General features: G+C 35.8%; 1 protein-coding gene across 8 annotated transcripts in view; it reads right to left on the bottom strand.

Annotated features, from left to right (window-relative positions):
- Positions 1–19,353, bottom strand: part of ARB2A (ARB2 cotranscriptional regulator A) — a 455,970-nt gene that overhangs the window by 330,455 nt on the left and 106,162 nt on the right. For 5 of the 8 annotated variants that reach the window (XM_082623477.1, XM_082623472.1, XM_082623473.1 and 2 more), the window contains one exon: positions 17,752–17,943. The exons of the other annotated variants lie outside the window; for them this stretch is intronic. In XM_082623477.1, the coding sequence (XP_082479603.1) occupies positions 17,752–17,943 (192 nt within the window). The remainder of the gene's footprint in view (positions 1–17,751; positions 17,944–19,353) is intronic. 8 annotated transcript variants of the gene reach the window in all.

The raw sequence follows: 19,353 nt of genomic DNA, 5'->3' as shown, positions 1-19,353 counted from the left end.
GGTTTATCTCTGGGCTTTCTATCCTGTTCCATTGATCTATCTTTCTGTATTTGTGCCAGTACCATACTGTCTTGATTACTGTAGCTTTGTAGTATAGTCTGAAGTCAGGGAGCCTGATTCCTCCAGCTCCATTTTTCGTTCTCAAGATTGCTTTGGCTATACGGGGTCTTTTGTGTTTCCATACAAATTGTGAAATTTTTTGTTCTAGTTCTGTGAAAAATGCCAGTGGTAGTTTGATAGGGATTGCATTGAATCTGTAGATTGCTTTGGGTAGTAGAGTCATTTTCACAATGTTGATTCTTCCAATCCAAGAACATGGTACATCTCTCCATCTATTTGTATCATCTTTAATTTCTTTCATCAGTGTCTTATAATTTTCTGCATACAGGTCTTTTGTCTCCTTAGGTAGGTTTATTCCTAGATATTTTATTCTCTTTGTTGCAATGGTAAATGGGAGTGTTTCCTTGATTTCACTTTCAGATTTTTCATCATTAGTATATAGGAATGCCAGAGATTTCTGTGCATTAATTTTGTATCCTGCAACTTTACCAAATTCGTTGATTAGCTCTAGTAGTTTTCTGGTAGCATCTTTAGGATTCTCTATGTATAGTATCATGTCATCTGCAAACAGTGACAGCTTTACTTCTTCTTTTCCAATTTGGATTCCTTTTATTTCCTTTTCTTCTCTGATTGCTGTGGCTAAAACTTCCAAAACTAGGTTGAATAAGAGTGGTGAGAGTGGGCAACCTTGTCTTGTTCCTGATCTTAGTGGGAATGGTTTCAGTTTTTCACCATTGAGGACGATGCTGGCTGTGGGTTTGTCATATATGGCCTTTATTATGTTGAGGAAAGTTCCCTCTATGCCTACTTTCTGCAGGGTTTTTATCATAAATGGGTGTTGAATTTTGTCGAAAGCTTTCTCTGCATCTATTGAGATGATCATATGGTTTTTCTCCTTCAATTTGTTAATATGGTGTATCACGTTGATTCATTTGCGTATATTGAAGAATCCTTGCATTCCTGGAATAAACCCCACTTGATCATGGTGTGTGATCCTTTTAATGTGCTGTTGGATTCTGTTTGCTAGTATTTTGTTGAGGATTTTTGCATCTATGTTCATCAGTGATATTGGCCTGTAGTTTTCTTTCTTTGTGACATCCTTGTCTGGTTTTGGTATCAAGGTGATGGTGGCCTCATAGAATGAGTTTGGGAGTGTTCCTCCCTCTGCTATATTTTGGAAGAGTTTGAGAAGGATAGGTGTTAGCTCTTCTCTAAATGTTTGATAGAATTCGCCTTTGAAGCTATCTGGTCCTGGGCTTTTTTTTGTTGGAAGATTTTTTATCACAGTTTCAATTTCAGTGCTTGTGATTGGTCTGTTCATATTTTCTATTTCTTCCTGATTCAGTCTTGGCAGGTTGTGCATTTCTAAGAATTTGTCCATTTCTTCCAGATTATCCATTTTATTGGCATAGAGTTGCTTATAGTAATCTCTCATGATCTTTTGTATTTCTGCAGTGTCAGTTGTTACTTCTCCTTTTTCATTTCTAATTCTATTGATTTGAGTCTTCTCCCTTTTTTTCTTGATGAGTCTGGCTAATGGTTTATCAATTTTGTTTATCTTCTCAAAGAACCAGCTTTTAGTTTTATTGATCTTTGCTATCGTTTCCTTCATTTCTTTTTCATTTATTTCTGATCTGATTTTTATGATTTCTTTCCTTCTGCTCACTTTGGGATGTTTTTGTTCTTCTTTCTCTAATTGCTTTAGGTGCAAGGTTAGGTTGTTTATTCGAGATGTTTCCTGTTTCTTAAGGTGGGATTGTATTGCTATAAACTTCCCCTTTAGAACTGCTTTTGCTGCATCCCATAGGTTTTGGGTCGTCGTGTCTCCATTGTCATTTGTTTCTAAGTATTTTTTAATTTCCTCTTTGATTTCTTCAGTGATCACTTCATTATTAAGTAGTGTATTGTTTAGCCTCCATGTGTTTGTATTTTTTACAGCTCTTTTCCTGTAATTGATATCTAGTCTCATAGCATTGTGGTCGGAAAAGATACTTGATACAATTTCAATTTTCTTAAATTTACCAAGACTTGATTTGTGACCCAAGATATGATCTATCCTGGAGAATGTTCCATGAGCACTTGAGAAGAAAGTGTATTCTGTTGTTTTTGGATGGAATGTCTTATAAATATCAATTAAGTCCATCTTGTTTAATGTATCATTTAAAGCTTGTTTCCTTAGTTATTTTCATTTTGGATGATCTGTCCATTGGTGAAAGTGGGGTGTTGAAGTCCCCTACTATGATTGTGTTACTGTCGATTTCCCCTTTTATGGCTGTTAGTATTTGCCTTATGTATTGAGGTGCTCCTATGTTGGGTGCATAAATATTTACAATTGTTATATCTTCTTCTTGGATCGATCCCTTGATCATTAGGTAGTGTCCTTCTTTGCCTCTTTTAGTAGTCTTTATTTTAAAGTCTATTTTGTCTGATATGAGAATTGCTACTCCAGCTTTCTCTTGGTTTCCATTTGCATGGAATATCTTTTTCCATCCCCTTACTTTCAGTCTGTATGTGTTTCTAGGTCAGAAGTGGGTCTCTTGTAGACAGCATATATATGGGTCTTGTTTTTGTATCCATTCAGCCGATCTGTGTCTTTTGGTGGGAGCATTTAGTCCATTTACATTTAAGGTAATTATCGATATGTATGTTACTATTCCCATTTTCTTAATTGTTTTGGGTTCATTATTGTAGGTCTTTTCCTTCTGTTGTGTTTCTTGCCTAGAGAAGTTCCTTTAGCATTTGTTGTAAAGCTAGTTTGGTGGTGCTGAACTCTCTCAGCTTTTGCTTGTCTGTAAATGTTTTAATTTCTCCATCAAATCTGAATGAGATCCTTGCTGGGTAGAGTAATCTTGGTTGCAGGTTTTTCTCCTTATCACTTTAATTATGTCCTGCCACTCCCTTCTGGCTTGTAGAGTTTCTGCTGAGAGATCAGCTGTTATCCTGATGGGGATTCCCTTGTGTGTTATTTGTTGTTTTTGTCTTGCTGCTTTTAATATGATTTCTTTGTGTTTAATTTTTGACAGTTTGATTAATATATGTCTTGGCATATTTCTCCTTGGATTTATTCTGTATGGGACTCTCTGTGCCTCCTGGACTTGATTAACTATTTCCTTTCCCATATTAGGGAAGTTTTCAACTATAAGCTCTTCAAATATTTTCTCAGTCCCTTTCTTTTTCTCTTCTTCTTCTGGAACCCCTATAATTCGAATGTTGGTGCATTTAACGTTGTCCCAGAGGTCTCTGAGACTCTCCTCTGTTCTTTTCATTCTCTTTTCTTTATTTTGCTCTGCAGCAGTTATTTCCACTATTTTATCTTCCACCTCTCTTATCTGTTCTTCTGCCTCAGTTATTCTGCTATTGATCCCATCTAGAGTATTTTTCATTTCATTTATTGTTTTTAATCGATGCTTGATTCATCTTTAGTTCTTCTAGGTCCTTGTTAACTGTTTCTTGCATTTTGTCTATTCTATTTCCAAGATTTTGGATCTTGGAAATAGAATCTTGGATCATCTTTACTATCATTATTCTGAATTCTTTTTCAGGTAGACTGCCTATTACCTCTTCATTTGTTAGGTCTGGTGGGTTTTTATCTTGCTCCTTCTCCTGCTGTGTGTTTTTCTGTCTTCTCATTTTGCTTATCTTACTGTGTTTGGGGTCTCCTTTTTGCAGGCTGCAGGTTCGTAGTTCCCGTTGTTTTTGGTGTCTGTCCCCAGTGGCTAAGGTTGGTTCAGTGGGTTGTGTAGGCTTCCTGGTGGAGGTGACTAGTGCCTGTGTTCTGGTGGATGAGGCTGGATCTTGTCTTTCTGGTGGGCAGGTCCACGTCTGGTGGTGTGTTTTGGGGTTTCTGCGGACTTTTTATGATTTTAGGCAGCCTCTCTGCTAATGGGTGGGGTTGTGTTCCTGTCTTGCTAGTTGTTTGGCATAGGGTGTCCAGCACTGTAGCTTGCTGGTCGTTGAGTGAAGCTGGGTGCTGGTGTTGAGTTGGAGATCTCTGGAAGATTTTCGCCATTTGATATTATGTGGAGCTGGGAGGTCTCTTGTGGACCAGTGTCCTGAAGTTGGCTCTCCCACCTCAGAGGCACATCACTGACTCCTGGCTCTTCAATTTGGGATGATTTGTTGTCTATTCATGTATTCCACAGATGCAGGGTACATCAAGTTGATTGTGGAGCTGTAATCCGCTGCTTCTGAGGCTGCTGGGAGAGGTTTCCCTTTCTCTTCTTTGTTCTCGCAGCTCCTGGGTCTCAGCTTCGGATTTGGCCCTGCCTCTGCGTGTAGGTCGCCAGAGGGCGTCTGTTCTTCGCTCAGACAGGACAGGGTTAAAGGAGCAGCCTCTTCGGGGACTCTGGCTCACTCAGGCCGGGCAGGAGGGAGGGGCACGGAGTGCAGAGCGAGCCTGCAGCGGCAGAGGCCGGCGTGACGTTGCACCAGCCCGAGGCACGCCGTGCGTTCTCCCAGGGAAGCCGCCCCTGGATCCCGGGACCCCGGCAGTGGCGGGCTGCACAGGCTCCCGGAAGGGCAGTGTGGAAAGTGACCTGCGCTCGCACACAGGCCTCTTGGCGGTGGCAGCAGCAACTCCAGCGTCCCACGCCCATCTCTGGGCTCCGCGCTTTCAGCCGCGACTCGCGCTCGTCTGTGGAGCTCCTTTAAGCAGCGCTCTTAATCCCCTCTCCTCACGCACCAGGAAACCAACAGGGAAGAAAAAGTCTCTTGCCTCTTCGGCAGCTCCAGAGTTTTCCCGGACTCCTTCCCGGCTAGCTGTGGCACATTAGCCCCCTTCAGGCTCTATCCTTTATTTTTAACTAGATTTCCATTCTCTGCGTAATCAGAAAGATAACTTAATAGAATTGTTTTAAGTAGGCTTAAAGACAACAACTTAACAGATTTTAAAAGCTTCAGTCACACTATTAAATATGGGAAAACTGAAAATAATAACAAAAGCTATTGTCTTCCCTATCAAAAGGAAAAGCAAAGCTGAATTGCTTACTTAACAGTATCTCCCCTAACTTTTTAAATTAGCTTCTTTTGGACACACACTTACATGACTTAACATCATCACTGTATTACTGCACAAATAAAAGGTCAAAGGAGAGCTTCAAACAAACATTAATTTTCTTCAGTGATTAAGAGAATATTTCATTCTGTAGTTTTAATTAATAAAATAATAAATTGTGAAATAACTCATTTTCATTCAGAATTTAATTTAATGGCATTGTATGTTCATTATAGTTTAAACTCTAGGTAACAAAAAATAATAGTTTGAGAAGCAAGTGGGAGGGGATATGGGTATATATGCAGACATATAGCTGATTCACTTTGTGATACAGCAGAAACTAACACAGCATTATAAAGCAATTATACTCCAATAAAGATGTTTAAAAAATAGTTTGCTATGCTATATCATTTCTATATGGCGTTCATAACCTAAATTGGCTTAAATCTTATGATCATTTAAAAATCAAATGTGCATGACCCTGAAACTGTATCAGTTTTTTGTTTTGTTTTCTTTTATTTTTTAGCCACACTGTGCAGCTTGTGGGATCTCAGTTCCCCGACCAGGGATTGAACCCGGGCCTGGGCAGTGAAAGCCCAGGATCCTAACCACTATGCCACCAGGGAACTCCCTCTCCCATATATCAGTTTTTTGTTTTCTTTTTAATTGCAGAATGTATACCTAACACAATACTATTGGTGATTTTAATTTTTGGGTGCTTTTCATTAACACAATACTACCTGTGTTTTTTATTACTTTTTACAAACACAATACTATTGGTGCTTTTAAAATTTTATTACTACTACTTCAAGCCTTCTTCCATAGCCTTCAAGCTTCATGAGGTATACCCATCCTTGTATATCCATTTCATAAACAAGGTACAATCTCCTTTTCAATAAGGATTATAAACACTAAGCAACAACATAGGTCCTAAGATTGTTACATCTGATTGCATACTTGACAGTATGGAGTTACTGATTATATTTACATTTGGAATAAACTGATAAAAGTTTATTTTAAAATATAGAAGTACATGATTCTAAATATACAAAGTATGCAAAGATACTCCATCTAATTCTTACAACTGCAATTTTTAAGTGGTGATTTGTTTTATGTCCAGGAAAACAAAAAACTATATATCCTATGCTTTAAAAAAAAAAAAAAAACAGTTAAAATACTAGCCTGTTACTATTCAGAATTACTATTGAAATCCAGCTTAATTTAGGAAGTTATATTACAAATAAAAAGTAGGTAGTTAATAGAGGTGTCTTTTCGCATTAAATCTTTAACTCAATTAGGCATTAGTTAGAATTTCTAATATCATATTGAAATAGGCAATTTATCTAGGAATTAATTAATTTTTTTTAATTGATTTTTTGCGGTATGCAGGCCTCTCACTGTTGTGGCCTCTCCCGTTGCGGAGCACAGGCTCCGGACGCGCACGCTCAGCGGCCATGGCTCATGGGCCTAGCCGCTCCGTGGCATGTGGGATCTTCCCGGACCAGGGCAAGAACATGTGTCCCCTGCATCGGCAGGCGGGCTCTCAACCACTGCACCACCAGGGAAGCCCAGGAATTAATATCTTTAAATATGCCTTTTATTTACATCATGTAAACAGTTGAAAAAAAATCACCAACAAATAACATCACACATGAAATGCTACTGAACTAGTCCCCTGGAAACTAATAATTGTTTACCCTTAAATTCGCTTAACATTATTTTCTTTAAAATACTTTAGCGATTATTTAAATATAGTACATTCAGTTTAAAGCTTGGTGACTTAGACTAAAAGTGCAAACTATACTTTCACAAATTACCTACCTTTCATAATTTCCTGCCTCGATTATTTCAAGTAAAAGTTTAGACTATTTCCTACTACTAAAGGGTGACATTTTCCATTTTAGTTCTCAAAATAAAATAACTTAGAGGGCAAACTGATAAATACTGGAAGTACTTTTTTTAAATGATGTTCAAGATAAACAAAAGTATAAAGGCTAAAAACCAAAAGAAACCAAAAGTACAGTGAGAAACACAAAGCTGACCTCTCTTTAATCTTTTCTTGTTAAACCTAGGGTACTCAAGAATTGTCAACTAATTAGACCATTTTATTGATGACATTTTTCTCTAGGGAAGTTATTTTAAAAGTTTAACCCTGGAGCAAGTCATGGCTTCTCCAGTCTTTGAAAGTGTCCAGAGCATTGATTATAACTGCAGGAGGTGTTACCTTCTACCCCAGAGAATCTCACCCTGCACAATCTTACACACTCTCACTCCCAAAACAGCTTTGATTCAGCAATTCAAACTGCTTCAGCTGATAATAAAGGAAGAACCACAGAAAAGGGATCAGCAGTTAAAATGAAATAGAAGGGGGGGGGTGGAATACAGATCATGGGTATAGTAGCACAAAGCTCAAGAGTAAAGCAGATTTGAAAAAGACATCAGAGTGACTCAAAAGGGAACAACATGACAGAAATTAAACAAGATTTTTATGTTTGCCTTCTGTGCATTTAAACTCATCTCAGCCTCCACTGAAATTCTTATCATACATAAACCCCAAGGCTTTCAGCATACTGTCAAAACCACACCCTCTCTTTCTCTTTCTAAGTCTCCAGAGTCACTTCTTAGGTAGCCAAGAAAAGACAGAAGGATTCAAATATGCATGTAATTGAGAAACAGACCATTTTATAACCAAATTCTGATTATACACAATATTTTTTCATGTAAAAAGGTACCTAATTTTTTTAAAATCCAGTATTTTTTCTCTTTCACTTAATGAAAAGGCCTAGGTCTACTTTAAAAGTTATTTGAAGTCAGGAATAAACACAGGGTAGAGGACCAGAAATAAGACATGAGAGGCCTTGCAATATCTTTCTTGGGATGATGTCAGAATATCAAGGTGCTCTATGCTGTCTTAGTTAGCTTTCCACTTGACTATAGGAAAAGCTTAAGTATATGCTTGATTAGTTAATTAGTTCAGTGCTAGAGAACAATCTAGATTCAAAGAGCTATCATCACAGAATGGCTTATTCACATCTATCTCAGAAAGTGACCAAAATTCAAGAAGGTAATTGGATTTTCAAAACCGAACGTCATTTTTTTCCCCCTCAATTCACTCATGACAGGGCCAGAAGGTAATGATATATCTGCCATGATGCAACGAGCAGACCTGTCTTCTGTCAAGAGTTGAAATCATGAAGGAATAAGCTGTCGTTAACAACCTCTCTCCAAACACTAGAGCTGTCATTTCATTGTTTTCTTTTGCTGGCATGGGGGCTGGTGTGGTGGCCTCATATACCTTGTCAGTTCAGTAATGTGCTAAGCTGTTAACCTTTTCTCGAATTCTTGACTTGAGCAATCTTTTATGAAGACTATATAATGTAAGAGCTTATATTTTCTTTGATTCCTTTATGTTTCTCTCAAAGTTTACTTTTAAAATTTGGAATTAGTGCTCTTGGTTTCAACCTATAGTTTAGTAGTCCATAATTCAAATAGAAAAAAAATAGCATTTACTTTTAAAAGGTTTGAAATGTAAGTTATAGTGATCTAAATTCAACCAGTCTTTAAGGGGAAAAAATCAATAATTGTTTAAAGTTTCTTGTAGTTTTATAGTCAAACATTTAAACTCTTTTAGAAATGGTTAAATGAATAAGTATAATAGTATATTTCATGAATATTTTCTTTAAAAAATTTTAATAATATCTTTTAAAAATTATAAAAGTAATAACTGCTCAAGGTAAAAAAGAAAAAAGAATTGAATAGGAAAATTGAAAATGAATGATAAAAGAAGAAACCTCATGGTTTCTTGCATAGACTTCCAGGGACATCAATGTACATCCATGTATGCATGTAGGTGTATGTATATACATGTAAGTGTACATTTTAACAAATAGTCTCATTCTTATGTTTTCAACGGAAAACTCTTAGACATCATTTCATATGAATGAACACATATACACACATATAACTCATTTTTCTTAATAATTACATAGTCTTCCATGATAAGAATATACCATCATTTAATAAATATTCCCCAAATTGGATATTTAGGTAGTTAGAAGTTTTCATGTTATTACAGACTGCTGTGATTAGCATCCTTGCACATATACTTTGTATACTTTGTTTACTGCTCTAGTGTAAATTCTTACAAATGGAATTTAGGGTCAAACATTAACACACATATTTAATTTGGGGAGATATAACCCAAACTGCCATCTTATTGCTTCAATTTACATTTCCACCAATATCTAAACTTGGTATTATCATACAATTTATTACCAATTTATCTGCCGATCTTATATGTTGAAAACTGGCACCTTGTTTTAATAGCCATTTCTTTAATTCCAAATACTCTGAATGACTATATTTTAAAGGAGCACAAAAGTCTATGAATCCTTTCAACAAAAGTATATCTAAAAGGTTCAAGCAATTATCATGTTTTTGAGGTCTCTGAGAACTTAAACATGCATCCCCTGCCAAACTATATTCTACTTATAAACTGCTACATGGTACTGCTACTGTTAAAAATAAAAGCTATGTCCTATATTGATACAGGACTTCTGACTACTATCTACTAACCGTCAATGCCCACTAGAATCCTCTTAAAGTTTCCATGTCATCAACTCTGTCAAATACTTATGTTAAAATAGCAAGATCGGGGCTTCCCTGGTGGTGCAGTGGTTAAGAATCTGCCTGCCAATGCAGGGGACACGGGTTCGAGACCTGGTCCGGGAAGATCCCACATGCCGCAGGGCAACAAAGCCCGTGCACCAGAACTACTGAGCCTGTGCTCTAGAGCCCGCGTGCCACAACTACTGAAGCCCGCACGCCTAGAGCCCGTGCTCTGCAACGAGAAGTCACCACAACGAGAAGCCTGCTCACCTCAACAAAGAGTAGTCCCCTCTCGCTGCAACTAGAGAAAGCCCGTGCACAGCAATGAAGACGCAACAGAGACAAAAATAAATAAATAAAACAAATAAATTTTAAAAAAAATAGCAAGATCTTGCAGTACTTAGTTGGAAGACTAGGAACTGAAGGCAGTAGTCAGGAGGTGTTACCAAAAATTTATTACTCAAATCACTGGGAAAAATCATATCCTATTTTAGATAACCATCTATAATGGCTCCATGTACATCTGTGGAAAAAAATCCTAAAACTGCAATCAATCAGCTTAACAAATGTGTCTGTCAAAATGAGGGGAGAGGACCCAAAATGGAGTAAGAAATGAGAAATCAAAAAGTCAACAGCCAGAATAGAAAAGCTAAGTTACTGCTTATTAAAAGGGAAGCAAAGGATTTAAAAACTAAAAAGCTCTATATCAGCTTTCAAAGTTTGTGATTCATATCAGTCAAGCAACAGTTTATGTAGTCTTCAATTTAGTCATCTTATAATCATAGCGATTTCTAAAAGAAAATCCTAAAATATTCTACTTTGATGAATATTGCTACGTAAGGACGTCATCTCCTGAGGTTTACAAAGCATTTTCTTATATAGAAAATTACTTTAATGTTATTTGTTTTAAAAAGGTATGAGTTGCAGACTTCCCTGGTGGTGCAGTGGTTGAGAATCCGCCTGTCAATGCAGGGGACACAGGTTTGAGCCCTAGTCCGGGAAGATCCCACATGCCGCGGAGCAACTAAGCCCATGTACCACAACTACTGAGCCTGCGCTCTAGAGCCCGCAGACCACAGCTACTGAGCCCTCGTGCCACAACTACTGAAGCCTGTGCACCTAGACTCTGTGCTCCGCAACAAGAGAAGTCAACGCAATGAGAAGCACATGCACCTCAATGAAGAGTAGCCTCTGCTCACCGCAACCAGAGAAAGCCCACACGCAGCAACGAAGACCCAATGCAGCCAAAAATTTAAAAAAAAGAAAAGATATGAGTGGTAAAGTGACTATCTATCATTGGAATAACCACATAAAAAACGTAATTAAAATGCTATACTGAATTCTTTTGATTATCTCTACTCCTTCCACAAATCACACTAAAATATTAGTTTTAAAAAATATGGATGGTTTACTTTTCACTGTACACTTTCATATATTATTTGATTCTTGAACCATGTGAATATATTGCCATTTAATAATTAAATAAAAATATATTTTAAAATAGGGGCGGTATTAACCCATCAGGACAAAACTAATGGGGAGACCGTAAGCTGATGGAATCTGTTTGGTATTACAGAGGAAATTCTAACTTAAGCCTCTGGAGATAAATAATAACTAGAAGCAAGCCAACCCACCCACAGAATTTCAGAGAAACTCAAAATTTGGGGTGCCAGTTATCTTGGAAAGTAGAGGTAGGGCTTGAGTCTAAAAAAAGAGGCAGTAGTTGTAAGTTCACATATGATGCAGTTACCCATCCCCCCGAAGCCAAACAAACCAAAAAACCAAAACCTGAAAACCAAAACACGGGTCAAAATCTCACATTGCGCAGCCAACACTGTCAGAGATCGGTGGTTTTTCCATTAGAGAAATTTATCCAGAGAAGGACTAGAAGGACATCAGATCAGGGAAGGGGAAGAGAGAGACAACGAGCTCAAATCAGGTGTACTGTGCAGAAGTCTGCAAAATGAATAAAAAGAGAGCTCCATAACAAAATATGATGAAAGAACTTAAAAAAGTCTACAGGGCTAAAAGAAAAAGTAGGTAACCTCCCAGAAACTAGAGCAAAAATAGATGGAAAATAAGAGAGAAAGTATAGTCAATTAGATAAGACAATTAGAGGCTCAGTCCAGAACTCCAAAACCAAATGAAAATTCCAGAAAAAGAGAAGATTAAAATTATCAAGAAACAACACAAAAAAATGTTCTCAGAATTGAGAATCATGAATGCGCAGTACAGACTGAAAGGAATCACATCCCCAACACAATGAATCAAAAAAACCCACACCAAGAAACCTTCTCAAAAGCAGTATGATTCAATTTCTTAAAACCAGGGAGAAGGAAAAGAAGCTTCCGTGGAGGGAAACAAAAGGATTCAAGATCAGAATGGTACTGGACTTCTCAATTAAAACACTGCAAGTAAAACAACAATGAAACAAAACCTTCAAATTTCAGAATGAAAATGATATTCAGATTGGAATTCTATGACTAGATGAATTATGAAAATAAAGTGAGCAAGTAAAATAAAGGTATTTTTCATAAATACTAGGTTTCAAAAATTGATCTCGTATTCCCTCTTTGATGATTCCAACAAAATGAGAGCATATATCCAAAAAGCTACAGTCATTAGATCAAGGAAACAGGAGGTCAAACACCAGAGAGAATCTAAGTGGAGTCCCAGGAAGAGAGACAGGGAGGCAGACTTAGAAAGTGACCAGTCAAGATTGGGACAGGGGCTTCCCTGGTGGCGCAGTGGTTGGGAGTCCGCCTGCCGTTGCAGGGGACACGGGTTCGTGCGCCGGTCCGGGAAGATCCCACATGCCGCGGAGCGGCTGGGCCCGTGAGCCATGGCCGCTGAGCGTGCGCGTCCGGAGCCTGTGCTCCGCAACGGGAGAGGCCACAACAGTGAGAGGCCCGTGTACCGCAAAAAAAAAAAAAAAAGATTGGGACAGAAGTCCACAGAGTTCCAAAAGAGAGTTCTCCAGAAGAACATGAAACCATAAGATTATCTGATAAATTTAACCATGCAAAAAATTAGAAAGGCTAATCAGAATTAACAACTATTACAAAGAAAACAGAAAACAGTTAGGAAATTATTAATTCTATGAAAATAAACTTGTAGCAGAAATGAATAGCAACCACAGTACCTACTTGGCTCAGCCATAAGCAATATTAAAGTAGTAGTAATACTGTAAAGCTTGATTGCTGAATTAATCCAAAAATTGTGGGAATGGGAAAGAGATCCTTATCTGCCATAACAGAAAGTGACTGATAAATCAAGAGACAGCACTATAATTTAAAAATATTGATATAGAGAATATAATTTAAAATAATTAAATAATTTAAAATAATTAAAACCAAAAAGTATTGAGAGTTATTACATCTAGGGAACAGAACTAACAGGTGAGGAAGGATTAGGAAAGGATAACCTTTATTTTGATATATGTTTGTTTTTACTTGATTTTTAAGATTATATGCTTGTATCCTCTGATGTTCTACAGTTTTATTTTAATAAGTTTTAAGTGTAGATTTACCTGTCTTGCTCAAGATATGCCATGCTTCTTCTACAAAGATTTGTGTCTTTATTCTCATAAACACTCTACCACTAATATATTGCTTTTTCTCCCATTCTTTTCTATTGCTTTTCTGAAACATCTATTAGAGGATTATTAGATCTTATTCTATTCTCCATGACTTTTTATCTATCATAATTTTTTTCTCAGGTTTTCTCTGCTATATTCTATATACTGTATTCCCCAATTCTAACTTTTAATTTACTAACTCTCTTCAACTATGCCTGACAGTTTTGCTTGACTTGACTTTTCTTTGTAATGAATCATTTCCTCAAATAATTTTTAGTTTCTGACTACAAATTCTTCTTCATTAGGGATTTACCCTGAGTTGTAAAGTGTTGCTGTTGGCATTTTTATGTTTGTTTCCACTTGGTAACCCAGAAGTTTCATCAGTCCAAAATCCATTTTTACATGAATTTACACTGCTTGAGATTCCCACACTAAATAAGTTGTCTCAATTCAAACTGCAAATCTAAATCCACCTTTGGGTTAGGATCTGTGGCTTCTATATCTCAGGGGAGGCTGTTTATTTACCCCACCTGGCACCTCTGGCAAACTGACTTTTGCACCTCTAAAAACTAAAAAGGCAGAAGCTTCCAGGGTCTTAGTTTTAGATTCTGCCTCTCAGGCTCAAAGCTGTGCTGTGGACCCCTTGGGGTCTAGGTCTTATATCTCATCAGATATCACCTTTGGGCTGCCACACCCTCCAGGGATTTACCACCGGGGTTTTAAGTTCTTTCATGTAGTCAGGAATTTAAAGATTCTTTTTCTATCTTTTGAACATAACTAGGTCTTTAATATTTTTGTTGTTGCTATGTTTTATTCCATTATTTTTATGGGTGTTTAGTGGGAGGGACAAGTGGTTAATTAACTCAGTCCACCATGTTATAGAACCCAAACTGTATAAATTACATTGATAAAAATAGCATTAATTTAAAAAACTTAGATATAACAGTATGAAAATTATATGCAAAGTAAGTAATTACGGAAATAGTAGATTCTTCTGAATAATCCAGCTATGAGAAATTAGAAAACAATGTAGGCTTAGTGAAGTTATCAGACTTCTCATAAAATTATTAAAATTAAAAAATTTTAAGTCATGTTGGATATGAATCACTTGTACTTTGAGAGTACTCTTTATAATTTAAACTTTTACTTCATTAATTTTATTATAAAACATTTTCTAGAACTTCTCATCCTCTGTCACACTAAATATAATTGCCATCAAGTTCCACCTTATGCATTACACCTAAAGCCTGAAAAGTATATATTAATTCTCAACCAATCCAGAAAGTATTACCTACGCCAATGGTTCTAGTGTGGTGCCCAATGAGCAGCATTGGCATCACCTGAGATATTCTCAGATATGTAAATTCTCAGGCCCCAACCAGACCTTCTGAATTAAAACCTGGGATCTGAACAGGGCAATCTGTTTCAAGAAGCCCTCCATGTGATTCTGATGCACAGCAAAAATTTGACTTTAGGGACCAGGGGCTTCCAAACTGCTCCCCATAAAACTTTTTGACAGCATATACATCTCAGTCAGTCAAAGCCTGGATAGGGAGAGATCGGTGACGTGTCTACGGTGCAAAATTTAAGGAGGCACTCACTCTCAGGGTCCTACAAGGACTGCACGTCATGAGAGTGACTGACCCCTTAAATTTTGTACCCCTGTACCACCCCTGCAATGAATAATGAAATGAATTGTCACCTATTTTCCTTGCCCTTTTTATAGAGATCAACTAAAATGCCTGAAAAGATCAAAGAAGAAATAAGTATGAGAAAATCTCAAACTGCACAATCAGACACTGAATAATTAGTACTTGGCTATATGATATACTATTTCTTACTCCAATTAATATATTATGCAATTAAGATTGTTAAGCACTGAAAATATTAGCTATGGCCTCCTGAGAAGCACTGTGGGCATTTATCTGATATGTACTATTTCTCCAACAAGAAATCTTAATACATTTTTAATAATAAAGTTCTTAAGTATCTAAACTGCAAGGATTAGAGTATCTGTAGTTTTTAAACTGTCATCTATGGAGCCCCAGGGTCAGGGAAGAAATCTCAGGGGCTGTTGTGAGAATGGTTCCAATCTTCACTTCAGCTTCAACCAAAGTGGCTCCACAGATTCAAACACAAGTTTTGGTTTTTTTACAAAACAGTCCAGTAGAGGCAGGGTTCTAGTGTTGGAAAAAAGTTTTAACCTAACCATGATATAACTCCTATTTTAGGACCTTTAATCTTATACTAAAAACCTGCAAGGAATATAGCATAAATATTATTAACAACACTGAGTTGAGATAATCTTGTCTGGCCTGAAAAATATCAGAATTTACTGCAGTTGTGATATGAAAATGGACAGACCATGGAAAACAGAGTAGTGGCTCCCAGCCCTTTGTAAACTATGGAAACATTTCTTTAAATACAATTTTAGAAAAAAGTCCAGAAAATAAAAACATGTAGGAGTAATCTGATTAAAAAGAATGAAACAACTTCTTTTTCCCTGTTAGTCTTCCTCTTCCTGCTTCCTAAAATACCATCCTTTCCCCCACCTGACTCCGCACCCTCCAGCCACACACAAGCACAGAGCAGCCCTTGAAGAATTACCAGAGAAACACCATGAAAAAGTAAAGCCAAAGTAATAAAATCACTTTATCTGAATTAAAAAGAGATATCCATTTTTAAATGTTCACCATGTAGAAAGTTACCAGAATAAAGTTAATAAAATCGAGAATAAAGTATATAAACTAAACTTTTCAAAGTACACAACATACACTAAATACTAAAGAACTTAGAAATCAGCTGCTTTATTTCAAGGAACCCTGAGCTGCTCTGACTGAGAAAAGCACAAAAACGGCAAGGCAATGAAATGCTGTTATCCCCCAAACACTATTCCTACTTAAAAGGGCAAAATGACTGACTATTCTAATGTTACTGATAAACCTCCTCCCTCTTGTTTAGGATCTCAACAGATTGTTCAAAGGTATTTGGGATGGCTTCCCCTATACTCTATACTCTATACCCCTATACTCCCCTATACTTCAAAAAACCCTATACAACAATAAAATATTCTAGAATGGGAAAGGCTTAGTTGATCTAGTAGCACAGACAATATAATTTACATAAAGTATCTCACCAAGCACGTGTTTGTACAAACATCTGATTTTCTTTACTAAATTGTATGTTCAAATATTCACCAAATTGTGATCACATTTCACATGTAAAGTTCTTAAAATACATCAACAGCATCTGTTCTAACCACAAACTAATGTGACAGAGAGTAAGTTCATTTCACTATTCATAACCTAAAATATGAAACAGTTTAAATAAATTTATTTTAGTTACTTAAATTCTACCAAAAAACACACTATCGAAGTTTGCAACCAATCAAAAGTAATCTTTGTGTTCTTTGCACATCCATGAAGACTGAAACAAAAATATATACAATTCACCTATGAAATTCTACTTGCAGCATTCTAAGGGCCTCAAAATCTATTAACAAAATATTCTTTAGGAGCTGGGCTGATCTTTAATCTTATCATTTCAGAGTTAACAAAGTAGGAAACATATCTTTGACCTTTGCAATCATAAGTGTATCAAATAATTTCTTTCCACTTTTAATTACAAAAATGTAATAATGTAGCTCTTATAAAGCATACATGACAACTTTCCGTTATTATATTAACCTTTTATAAGTAAAGATGTCACTTTACCTTTTTTTTTTTTCTGAAGAAAATCTCTGCTTATATGTGAAAGAAAACCAACCTTGCAAAATTTAACTATTCATTGCAGAACTTAAGAATGAGACAGTAAAACAAGTCGCCAAATATTAAGATGTAACAAAGCTAGGTCAGAAAAAGAAATTTCACCACTACAGGAAAGAAAACCTTGAACACAATTTTAAAACACCAATTTCTAAAAAGCTGAAATTCAAGTAAGAATTAAGTAATTCAGTAAATACTGCAATTTACCATTTTGTATGTCTTTGTCTTATTCTTAAAGCATTACATTTGTGGGCTCTAAAGAGTTGTTTTTTGTTTTTATTTTTTAATGACAAAAAAACACTGAGTTATTCCAACTTTTTTTTTTTTAAGAATAAGATATTAATTTAAAGGTAGTAGAATTCCTTTAGTTTCTAACTTCACTAAATCAGGTAGGCAGAGATTTATAAAAGCAGTCATGATTTTTTTCAGAAGTATTTTCAATAATATTGATAAGTATTTGATAATTTAAGTGATAGTTCATGTAATAAGAAATGAAAAAATTTAGAACTGAAAATGCTCATTTCAAAGATTTTATCTAAATCTTTGTATACTTAAGATGCCTTTTTGCTCTTGTTGTAAAGGCAAAATAATACAGAATAATCTTTCACTACAAATAAAATAAATAATAACAATTTAAAGATAAGACTATGTTTAGGAAAGACTTTTTAAAAGACATGATAAAATAATTTATAACACATACTAAAACAGAGCTATAAAATGCCAAAAAAAATAAAGGAAATTGCACTTACATCCATAGCTCTCTTAATAAAAGGTATCTGTGTGCCACTGTCCAGATCTTCATTTATAATAAGCCTTCTAGCCCACTGACCTGCCCTCACAACACCACTACCATGAATTAAAACCATCAGTTTCTGTGGATTTGTCAAAGCATCCTCACTCATAAAGATAAAACTCTTTGGTTCACTCTCAGTGGCATCTACCTGTAATTAAAAAAAATTAAATAATAAATAAATGTTTTCTGATCAGGTATAGACACAAACGAGAAAACAACTAATGGTTACTATAAATTATAGAATGACTATTACAGAATTATAGAAGTAAAAAAGCTTTAAAATAAAATTTTCATTAGAGATTGATAATTATATATAAAGTAGAGGAGCAAAAAAAGACATGATAGTAATTTAAACATATAAAAACATGAAAAAAGAATACTGGAAATATGTCTTTCTCCATTATTATTGTATATTTAGTATTATATTATCATTATAAATAAGAATAACTAATTTTTAAGTGCTTCCTATGATCTAGATACTATGCTAAATGTTTTTAAAATATTATTTCTGTTAAGGTCACACTATTATTATATTCATTTATAGATGAAGAAGTTGAGGCCTAGAGAGTTTAAATAACTCGCCTGAGGTCACACAGCTATTAAGCCTATAAGTTATAATAGAAATATGCTCCACCTAAAATAAAAAACAGAAAAACCCAGCTGGAGAATACACATATTGGGAAACCATATATTAGCAAGGAAAACTACTAAGCTTTTAACAACAGTAGGAGAGGGAACTATTTAAAAATTCAAACACCAACTGTTCTGTGTAAATGGACTTTGAAATTTCATTCAGAGTATGAACACAGGATTATATAACAATTATTTTATGAAGGAATATTATTTGTATACTTTGATAAACTTATTTTATGTACTAGTTATTTATGGTATGAAAAGTGAATATTCTTAGTTATTTTGATTACACTTAATAGTTAGGTTTAAACTAGATGATGTATGATTTAGATCTGAAAGATTCAAAAGACTTTTAGAAAGGGATAACTTCCCAACCTCTTATTACATATGCCATGGCATGCACTGAGTGGTATTCCACATCAGCAGTGGCAAGTAACTAGGAATGGCAGCCTTTGTGCAACCAGGTCAGAGCCAAGTTAAAATCTTGACAGCTGGTAATAAACACCTCCTCAAATAGAGAAAGTCAATCCACATGCTGGGTAATGCAATAGCACTTCACTTCATCAACAATATAGATTCATAAAATTACCAAAATAAGAAAGAAAAAAACTCAATACCAAAAAATGCCTTGGATTCCAAATATTCCCAGTCACTACTCCTGAGACAAAAAAAAAAAATTTTAATTTCTCTATTTCTAAAACAATCAGATTGGTGTCAGTAATGGATGCTTAGCCAGTTGTGTAAACAGAGCACAAAAGGTAATTATTTCAGCAAGAAGAGCACGGCCACAGGGCTTAAGAAAAAAATACTACCTTCCCAGTGAAGCCTTCTCTGACCACCCCATTTAAACACTTCCCCAAGAATTCCCTAGTCCCATTCTCTGTTTTATGTTCCTCCATAGCACATAACACAATCTAATATGCTT

The sequence above is a fragment of the Mesoplodon mirus genome (assembly GCF_964341445.2).
Source record: "Mesoplodon mirus genome assembly, chromosome: 5".
NCBI lineage: Eukaryota > Metazoa > Chordata > Mammalia > Artiodactyla > Ziphiidae > Mesoplodon > Mesoplodon mirus.
This window is presented reverse-complemented; position numbering and strand designations above follow the sequence as displayed.